Source organism: Penaeus monodon, unplaced genomic scaffold (genome assembly GCF_015228065.2).
Source record: "Penaeus monodon isolate SGIC_2016 unplaced genomic scaffold, NSTDA_Pmon_1 PmonScaffold_8938, whole genome shotgun sequence".
NCBI classification, from domain to species: Eukaryota; Metazoa; Arthropoda; class Malacostraca; order Decapoda; family Penaeidae; genus Penaeus; species Penaeus monodon.
In genome coordinates this window covers 1-9,866 of record NW_023664257.1, presented here as the reverse complement: position 1 = coordinate 9,866, position 9,866 = coordinate 1, and the positions used below count along the sequence as shown (strand labels likewise).

The window sequence follows — 9,866 nt, the reverse complement described above, 5'->3', positions numbered from 1 at the left end:
CCGGGGGGGGACCCTAAAGCCTTTCCTGCCAAAAAAAGGGAATCCCTTTTTTAAAAGGGCCTCTTTTTTTAAAAAAAAAAAACCCCGGGGGTAAAAGGTGGTTTTAGTTTGAGGGGGTTTGGGGGGTTTGGGTTTAAAAAGAAAAGCCGAAACCCCAGGGGGGAAAAAGGATGGAAAAAAAACTTTTGGAGGAAGGGAAAAAAGTAAAAAAAGGGGGCCGGGGGCATTAGGGACATTAAAAGGGGAAAAGGGCCCCCGGGTTCACGAAAAAGGGGGGGGGGAAAAAAGCCCCAACCCAAAAACCCCACGGGGGGGGGGCCCCCCCGTTTTTGGGGTTTTTGGGGGAGCGTCTTGGGGGGGGCCTTTTCCTTTTTCCCCGGGCTTGGCTTTTCCGGGGGGGTTTCTCCTTTCTTGGGGGTTTTTTTCTTTTCGGGGGTTTTTTCCTTGGGGGGGGAAAATTTTTTCCCTCCAGTCTGGGGACCCCCTCGCTCCCACGGGGGGGGGGGACAAGGGGGGGCCCCACCGGGCCCCCCGTTGTTGGGAGATTTTTTTCGGGGCGACCGGCTTTTTGGGGAGGGGGTTTTGGGGGAAGGCGGGGGGTTCTGGGGTTTCCCCCCCCCCCCGGGGTTGGGGGGGGCTTTGTTCCCCCTTCCGCCCCCCCCCCCCCCCCCCGCCTCGGGGGGGCCCTGGGGGGGAAAAAAAATTTTGGGGGGGGGTTTGGGGGGGGGTTTTGCGGGGGAAAAAAAAAACGGTTTATGTAACCGGGAAAATTAGGGGTGGGGGAACCACAGAGTATAAAGGGGGTTTTACTGTAGTAGAAAAGGGGGATTGGGGGGGGAAAAAAAAAAAAACCCCCAGTAAAAATCTTTTAAGCAAAATTTCCCCTTTTAAAATGGGGAAAAAAAAAACATGGAAAATAGTTATTTCATTGGAAAAAAATTTTTTTACTATCTTTTCCCGGGTTTAAAAAAAAAAATTTAAAAAAAATTTTTATTTTAATAACAAAAAAATTAAAAAAAAAAAAAAAAAAAAAAAACCCCAGTAATGCGAATTTTCATAAGGGGTTTCGCAAAAAAAAAAAAAACCTGGGAATTTTACTTTTTAAAAAAAAACCAGCGATATTTTTAAAAAAAACTTCAGCACGAAAAATAAAAACGGGGAAAAAAAACAAAAAAAAAAAAAACCACGGGGACCCCAAAAAAAATTTAAAAAAAAAAAAAAAAACCCCCAAGGTGTTTAAGGGGCTTCCCCCCCCCCTTTTCCCCCCCCAAAAAAAACCCCCCCAAAAAAAAACAAAAAAAAAAAAAAAAACACAATTTCCCCCCCCCCCCCCCCCCCCCCCAACCCAACCAACCAACCCCCAAAAAACCCACCCCAAAACCCCCCAACCCCCCCCAAAAACCCCCAACCCCCCCCCCCAAAAAAACCCCCCCCACCAAAACCCCCCCCCAAAAAAAAACCCACCCCCAAAAAAAAAAAACCCCCCCCAAAAACCCCCCCCCCAAAAAACCCAACCCCAAAAAAAAAAAAAAAACCCCCCCCCCCTTCGTACCATTAAAAAAAAAAACCCTTTTAAAACCGTTTTGGGGTTCCCTTTTCCAATAAGGGGGCCGGGGGCCGGGAAGGGAAAAAAAAAAAAAAAACCCAAACCTTTTTTTTTTTAAAAAAAAAAAGAAACCCAAATTTTTGCAAAGGCCCCTTTTTACAGAAGAGGGGAAAAATATTTTTTAAAAAAACGAAAAAAAAAAAAATTAAGTTTAAAAAAAAAAAAACCATTTTTTTAAAAAAGGCCAACTTTTTTAAAAGGGGGGGGGAAAAAAAAAAAAAAACAAAAAATTTTTTTGAAAAAAAAAGGGGGGGGGGTTGGTTTGGGGTTTGGGGGGGGGGAAAAAAAAAGGGCTGAAATTTACTTGTGGGGTTGTTTTAGGTTTAAAAAATTAAAAAAAATAATTTTAAAAAAACCCATTTTTTTTAAAAACAAAATTTTAAAAAGGAAAAAAAATTTTTAAAAACTGCCGGGCTTTTTGGGTTGTTGTTTTTTTTTTTTTTTTTTGGGAAAAAAACCCTTTTTTTTTTTGGTTTTTGGGGGGCCTTTTTTTGGTTTTAAAAATTTAGTTTTAAAAACCAAAAATTTAAAAAAAAAAAAAAAAAAAAAAAAAAAAAAAAATTTTTTTTTAAAAGGGGAAACAACTGTTCCAGTTTCCATTGGGGCATTTTTTTAAAAAAAAACCCTTTTTTTTTTTTTTTCCAAAAAATTTTTTTTTGCAAAAAATTTAAAAATTTCCTTTAAAAAAAAAAAAAAAAAAAATTTGAAAATTGGAACTTTTTCTTTTCGTTTGTTTGGGTTTTTTTTTTAAAAAGCCAAAAATTTAAAAAAAATTTTTTGTTTGAATTTTTGCCCCCCCCCTTTTTTTCTCCCCCCTCCCCCCCCCCCCCCTTTTTTTTTTTGGGGTCCTATTGGAAATTTTTTTTTAAAAATTAAGCCCGGGGCTTTCTTTCAAAAACTTTTTTATTTTCTTAAAAAAAATTTTCCTCCCCTTTTTTTTTTTTGGGGTTTTTTTTTCCCCAACCCCCGTTTCCCTTTGTTTTTTGGGTTTTTTTATTTTTTTTTTTTTTTTTTCTTTTCCCCCTTTTTTTTTTTTTTGACAAAAAAAACTTTAAAAAAATTAAAATTTTTTGCCCGGGGGAGGGGTTTTTTTTTTTTTAAAAAAATTTTAAAAAAAAAAAAATTTTTTTCCTTTCCCTTTATTTTTTTGGGAATTTCTTTTTTTCCCCTTTTTTCCCCTGTTCCTTTCGGGGGAAAAAAAAAAAAAAAAATTTTTTTTTTGGAAAAAACAAAAAACAAAAAAAAAAAAAAAAAAAAAAAAATTCTTTTTTTTAAACTTTTTTTTGAAAAAAAAAAAAACCCCAAGGGGTTTTTTTTTTTCTTTTAATTGTAAAATTTAACCCAAAAAAACGTTTTTACGAAAAAAAAAAAAAAAAAAAAAAAAAAAAAAAAAAAAAAAAAAAAAACCCTTTTTGGGAAAAAAAAAAAAAAAAAAAAAAAAAAAAAAAAAAAAAAAAAAAAAAAAACAAACCAAAAAAAAAAAAAAAAAACAAAAAAAAAAAAACAAAAAAAAAAAAAAAAAAAAAAACAGAAAAACCCCCCAAAAAAAGCTTTTAAAAAAAAAAAAATAATAAAATTAAAAAAAAAAAATAAAATTTCCTTTCCCATTCCTCGCTTACCTTTTCGGCCCTTTTTCTTTTTTCCTTTGGGTTATTATTCCCCTTTCTTTTTTCGCCTCCTTTTCTCCCCCGGGGCGGTTTTTTGGGTGGTTTTCCTCTTCCGTGCCGGCCCTAAAAAAATTTTTTCCCCGTAAAAAATCAAAAATGGCTGTGGGGGGGGGGGGGGGGGGGGGAAAAGGGGGAAAGGTGGCCCATGGGGGGCGGAAAAATTTGGTACCCGGGGGAGGGGCCCCCCTTTGCCGCCCCCACGGAGGAATTTTTTCTTTGTGGCGGGTTTGGGGAAACCCGCACCGGGGGGGGTTTTGGGGGGGTCCTTTTCCGGGCCAAAAGGAAGGGGGGCCCCCTTATGGGCACCACCACCGGGGCCGTTTAAAAGGCCCACCCCCCAAAAGGCAGGGATCCCATGGTTTTGGCCGTTTTTTGGCGCGGGGGCCTTTTTCCGGGGGGGGGGGTTTGGGGTCCCCCTTTTGCGGGGGGGGACCCCCCAGAAAACCGGGGGAGGAAAAGGGGGGGGGACCTGTCAGTCGGGTGGGGGGGAAAAAGGGGGGGGGGGGGGGGGGGAGGGGGGGGGGGGAAACCCCCGGGAAAACTGCCCGGGGGACGAAGGGGGGGGGGGAAAAACGCCCTTTTAAAAATAAATTCCTTAAAAAAATAGTTTGGCTTAAAAACTAGGGGCCCATAAAGGGCTTCCCCCCAAACATCCCTTAAAAAAAAAAATAATTTTTGCTTTGGTAAAAATTTGGGGGTTTAAAAAAAAAAACCCCAAAAATAGTCTTAAAAAAAAAAACTGGCCCTTTTAAAAAAAAGATTTCCTTTTAAAAACCCTTTTTAAAAAAATTTTTTTTCAAATTTCTTAAAAAAAAAAAAAAAAAAAAAAAAAAAAAAAAAAAAACCACAAAAAAAAAAAAAAAAACTTTTAAAAAAAAAAAAAAAAAAAAAAAATCTTTTTTTTTACCATCTTTTAAAAAAAAAAAAAAAAAAAAAAAAAAAAAAAAAAAAAAAAAAAAAAAAAAAAAAAAACCCCTTTCTTAAAAAAACCGGGCCCCCCCTTATTTCGAAAATGGGGAAAAAAAAAAAAAGGGGGGCCCTTTAAAAAAAAAAAAAAACCAAGCGATGAGGGGGGGAAGTTCTTTTTTTCCCCTTTCGCTTGGGGGGGGCCCGGAGGGAAGAAAAAAAAAAAACCCCCAACCCCGTGGGTTTTTTCCCCAAAGGGGGGGTTTTCATGGGGGAAATTTTTGCGGGAAAAAAAAAAAAAAAAAAAATTGGTGGGGCCCTTTTTAAAAAAGCGAAAAAAAAAGGCGTGCAAAAAAAATTAATTTAGGGGGGATAAAGGGGGGAGTGTACCTTACCCCTTTTCCTTTTTTATTTAAGGTTTTTTTTTGGGAAAAAACAGGGGGGGAAAAGTTGGTATAATTTTGGGGAAATATATGCGGGGAAGGGAAAATTTTTTTTTTTAAAAAAAAAAAATTCCAAAAAATTTAAAAAAAAAAAAGTGGGGGGGGCTTTTAAAAGTTTATAAAAACAAAGTGCATTTAAAAAAAAACGAATAGGAAATTTTTTACTAAAAAACTTAAAAAACCCCCCCTGGGGGTTTTGGCCCCAAATTTTACGAGGGGAAAAGGGGGAGGAAGGGGAAAGAAAAAGGGGGGGAGAAGGGGGAAAAGAAGGGAGAAGAAGGAGAAAGGGAAAAGGGAGGGGGAAAGAGGAAGGGTGGGGAAGAGGGGAGGGGGGGGGGGAAGAGGGGGGGGGAAAGGGGAAAAAAAAAACATTAATTCAGAAGTGGATGGGAAAAAAAAAGGGGGGGAAAAAATTTTTTTTAAAAAAGGAGAGAAAAAAGGGAAAAAAAGGGAAAAAGGGAAAGGGGGAAAAAAAGGGGAAAGGGAAAAAAAAGGGGGGGGGGGGGGTTTTTTTTTTTTTTTCCCCCCCCCCCCCCAAAAAAAAGGGGCCCCCCCCCCCCTTTTTTTTTTTTCCCCCCCCGGGGGGGTTTTTTTTGGGGGGGGGGGAAAAAAAAAATTTTTTTTCCTTGGGCCCCCGGGAAAAAAAAATTAAAATTTTCTTTTTTTCTTTTTTCCCCTCCTCCTTTTCCCTTTCCCTTTTTTTTCCTCTCGCCCCCCTTCCTCCCTTTTTTTTTCCCCCCCTTTTCCCCCTTTTCCCTTTTTCCCCCCCCCCTTGGGGTTTTTCCCCCCTCTCCCCTCCCCGCCCTTGGGGGTTTTGGGGTTTTTTTTTTCTGCCTCTGGTTTTTGTTTTCCCCCCTCCCCCCCGGGGGCCCGGGTTTGTTTTTTCCCCTTCTTTCTTTTTTCCCTCTCTTTCCCCGGCCTCTCCGCTTTCTTTCCTCCCCCCTTTTTTTCTCCCCCCTCTCTTTTTTTTTTTTTTTTTTTTCCCCCTCCTTCTCCCCTCTTTTTTCTCTGCTTTCTCGCTTTCCTCTCCGCCTCTCTTTCCCTCTTTTCGTTCTTTCTCGCCCTCTCCCCCTCTCCCCTTTTCCCCCTTTTTTTCCCTCTTTTCCCTCCCCCTCCCCTTCTTTTTTTTCTTTTCCCCCTTCCCCGGGCTTCTGTTTCCTTTTTTTCTCTCCCCCCCCCCCCTTTTTCCCCCCCCGGGGTTTCTTCCCCTCTCCGTCTTCCCCCCCGGGTTTTCTTTTTTTTTCCCTTCCCCCTTTTCCCCCTCTGCTCTTCTGCTTCTCTCGTCTCTGTTTTTTTTTTTTTTTTTTTTCTGGGGTCTCTCGCCTCCCCCGGCCCTCTTGTTCTCCGCCCCCCGGGCTTTCCTTCCCTCTTGTTCCCCTTTTTTTTCCGTCCTCCCCCTTCTCCCTTTTCCTCCTTTCTTCCCTCTCTTTTTCTCCTGTTTCCTTTTTTTCTCTCGGTTCTCTTTTCTCTCGCCTCTCCCTTCTTCGTCTCTCGTCTTGGGGTTTTTTTCTCGTTTTTTTTTTTTTCCTTTTCCCGCTCTCTCGTCTCTGCTCTTTGGGGTTTCCTTTTTCCCGCCCCCTTTCTGGTTTTTCCTCTTTTTTTTTTCTCTTCTCCGCTCTCTCCCTTCCCCCTTTTTTTTTTTTTTTTTTTTTTTTCCCGTTTTTCGTTTTCCTCGGTCTTTCGTTTTTTCTCGCTCCTCTCCCCTCCCCTCCCCCCTCTTTTTCGCTTTTCCCCCCCCCTTCTTTTTCCCCCGTCTTCCCCGGGCTTTTTTTGTTTTCTCCTCGTTCTCTGGGCTTCTCTCCGGTTTTCTCTGTTTCTCCTTTTTTTCCCTTTGTTCTCTCGCTTTTCCCGCTCTCTCGCTCCTTTCTCGCTCTCCGGGTCTTTTCGTCCTTTTTCTTCGGCTCTCTCGCTTTCTTTTCCTTCTTTTGTTCTCTGTTTTCCCCTCTTGTTTTTTTTCCTTTTTGTTCCCCGGGCCCTTTTTCTCTTCCCTGCCTTTTTCTCGTCTCTTGTTTTTTCTCGCTCCTTCCCGCCTTCTTTCTCGCCTCCGGGGCCTCTTCGTTTCTCCGGGCCTCTGGGTTCCCCTGCCTCTCTTTTCGGGTTTCTCGTTTTTTTCCCCTCTCTCGCTCTCCGTCTTCCCGCCTTCTTTTTTTTCCCGCTTTTCCCCGCTTCTTTTGGGTTTTCTCCTCGTCTTCTTTTTTCTTCCCCTTTCCTCGCTCTTCGTTTTTCTCCCCTCTCCCGCTTTTCCCCCCGGCTCTCTCGTTTCTCCGTTTTCTTTGTTTCTTGTTTTCCTTTTTCCCTTTTTCCCCCCGTTCTCTCGTTTTCCTCCCCCGCTTCTCGTTTCTCTGGGTCTTGGGCTCTCGCCCTCCTTTTTTCCCCGGGGCCTTTCCTTTCTTCGCCCTTTTTCCCTTCCCCCTGGGGTTTTTTTTCTTTCCGCTTCCTCTTCGGTTTTCCTCTCCCCTTTTTCCCCCTTTTGGGTTTTCTCTCGCTTCTTTCCCCTTTCTCCTCTTCGTTTCTTTTTCCGCCTTTTTCCTTTCTCGTCTCTCCGTTTTCCTCCGGGGTCTCTCGGCCCTTCGTTTTCTCGTTTCCCTCTCCGCTTTTTTCGTTTTTCTCTCTGTTCTCTTCTTTTTTCTTCGCTTTTTTGCTCTCTCCCTCTTTTTTTTTTTCTCGTTCTCTTTCCCGGCTTCTTCTGGGTTCCCCCTCCGCTCTCTCGCCTCTTTTTCGTTTCCTCGCTCTTGGGTTTCTCTTGCTTTTTGCTTTTCCTCCCCCCTTTTCTCCTCCTCTCCCTTTTTTCCCGCCTCTTTTTTTTTTTCCTTCTTTTTCCCTCCGGGCCTTTCCTTTCCGCTCCTTCGCTCTCCTTTTTTTTTTTCTCGTTCTTTTTGGCTCTTTTTGTTTCCCCCGGGCCTCTCTCGCTTTCTCGCTCTCTCGTTTCTTTTTTCCCCGTCTCCTGGGGTTTCTCTCGCTTTTCTTCGTTCTCTGTTTCTGGGTCTTTTTTTTCTTCTCTTTTTCTCCTCCCCCCCGCTCCCCGCTCTTCTTTTTTTTTCCCGCTCTCTGTTTTCTGTTCTCTCGTTTCTTTCCCCCCGTTTTCTCTCGCCTCTCGCTTTTTTCGTTTTCCCTCGTTTCTTTCCCTCGTCTCTGTTCCTTTTCCCCGTTTCTCTCCTCTCTTCCGGCTCCCCCTTTTCCCCGTTTTCTTCGCTCTCTTGTTTCTTTTCGTTTCCCTTTCCCGCTTTTCTCCCTTTCTCCTTTTTCTCGCTCTTTTGTTCTCTCGTTTCTTGGCTCCTCTTTCCCTTTTTCGTTTCCTGTTTTTTTCTTGCTCTCTCGTTCTCTCGCTTCTCTCGCTCTCTCGGTTTCTCGCCCCCTTTCTCTTTTCTCTCGCTTTCTTTTTTTTTGTTCTCTCGTTTCTCGGGGCTCTCTTTTTTTTCCCCCGGGCTCTCTCGTTCTCTCGCTTCCCGCTCTCCGTTTTTCCTCGTTTTTTCGTTTTTTTCTTTTTTCCTCGTTTTCCCTTTTCTCTCCTCTCCCCCGTTTCTCTCGCTTCTCTTCGGCTTTTTTTTTTTTCCTCCCCTCTTTCCCCTTCCTTTTCGGTTTTTTTTTCCTCGCTCTCCCCCGCCCCTCTCGTTTCTTTCTGGGCTTCGTTCTTCGTTTTCTCTCGCCTTCTTCTTTTTCTCCGCCTTTTTCCCACTTTTCGTTTTCTCTCGCTCTTTTTGTTTTCCTCTCCCCGCTCTCCCCGCTCTTTTGTTTTCTTCCCCTTCCCTTCGCTTTTCCTCGTTTTTGTTTCCCTCGCTTTTTCCTTTTTTTTTCCGTTCTCTCGCTTCTCGTTTTTCTCCGCTCTCTCGCTTCTTTCGCTCTCCCCCTTTTGCTTTCCCGGCTCTCTCGTTCCCCTCTTCCCCCTCCTTTCCTTCCTCTCTTTTTTTCCCCTTTTTTCCCCCTTTTTCCCCCCGCTTTCTTTTTTCCCGCTCTCTCCCCCTTGTTCTTTTTTCGTTTTTCCCCTGGGTTTTCTCTCCTCTCAAAAGTCCTTTTTTCCCCCTTTTTTTTGGGGTTTCCCTTCCGCTCTCTGCTCTCTCGGTTTCTCTGGGCTCTCTGGGTTCTTCCCCGCTCTTTTCGTTTTCTCCGCCTCGCGCCTCGCGCCTCTCGTTTCTTCCGCTTCTAGGCTCCTAGCTTCACCCTCTCCCCCGCTTTTCCGTTTTCCTCCCCGTCTTTTCGCTCTCTCGCCTCTCCGTTTTCTCAAAAAGCTCTCTAGTTCTAGTTTTCTAGTCTTTTTCGCTCTCCCCGCTTTCTAGCTTCTGGGCTTTTCTTTTGCTCTCTTGCTTCTTGCTCTTTTTGCTCTCTTGTTTCTCTTGCTCCTTTTTTGCTTTCTTGTTTTTTTTTTTCCTCTTGCTCCTGCCTTTTCCCGCTCTTTCGGCCCTCTCGCCCTCTCGCTCTTTTCTCGCTTCTTTCCCCGCTTTTTCCGTCTCTCTTTTCCTCCTTTTCCCGCTCTCGCTCTGGGGGGCCCCCGCGCTCTTGCTCTCTCGGGGGCTTTTTGGCTCCCGGCCTTTTCCCCCCCTTTTTCCCTTTTTCTTTTTTCGTTTTCCCCCGTTTTCTCCCCCTTTCTTCTCCCTTCCGCTCCCCCCCCTTTCTCTTCGCCTTCCCTTCTCTCGCTCCTCTCGTTCTCTCTTTCTCTCATTTTCCCCGCTCTCTCGCTCCTCGTTTTCCCTTTTTCCCCCAAATTTTTCTTGCTCTCGCGTTTCCCCGCTCCGCCCTTCCTTTTTCACCTTTTCATTCCCCCTCTCCCCCCCTTTAAAAAGTCCCCACTCGTGGGGAAAAAAAAAACCCCCAGTTCCCGCAACCCCCCCCTATCCCCCCTCCTCAAACCCGCTGTACTAAAAAAAAAAAACCCTCATTTTTTCGGCCCCAAATTTGGGCAGCTTAATGTTTAAAATTTTGGGCCCCTTTCCCACATTTTGGGGGACTAAAGCATTTGGGGGAGTAAAAAAAAAAAAAACCAAATTTTCGGATATTAAAAAATCCAGATGGTTCAAAAGGGGGGAGGGGGGGGAAAAAGGGAGGGAAAAAGGGAAAGTTTAAAAGGGAGGGGGGGGGGGGGGGGGGGGTCGGGGGGAGGATAAAAGGGGGGGGGGGGGGAAGGAGGGGGAGAAAAAAAAAAAGGGGAGGGGGGGGGGGGGAGGGAGGGAGGGAAAAAGGGGGGAGGGGGGGGGGGGGAAAAAAGGGGGGAAAAAAAGGATTAGGGGGGGGGGGGAAAATGGAAGGGGG

At 43.8% G+C, this 9,866-nt stretch overlaps 1 protein-coding gene across 1 annotated transcript; it reads right to left on the bottom strand.

The window, feature by feature from the left end:
• Window positions 1-6,664: 6,664 nt before the first annotated feature.
• On the bottom strand, window positions 6,665-8,996 carry LOC119571984 (nucleolar protein 58-like; the record flags this gene model as incomplete). Its single annotated transcript, XM_037919037.1, has 2 exons — window positions 6,665-6,730; window positions 8,890-8,996. Coding segments are annotated over 2 exons (173 nt in total), but the record flags the coding sequence as incomplete, so codon positions are not given.
• Between the last annotated feature and the right edge of the window lie 870 nt (window positions 8,997-9,866).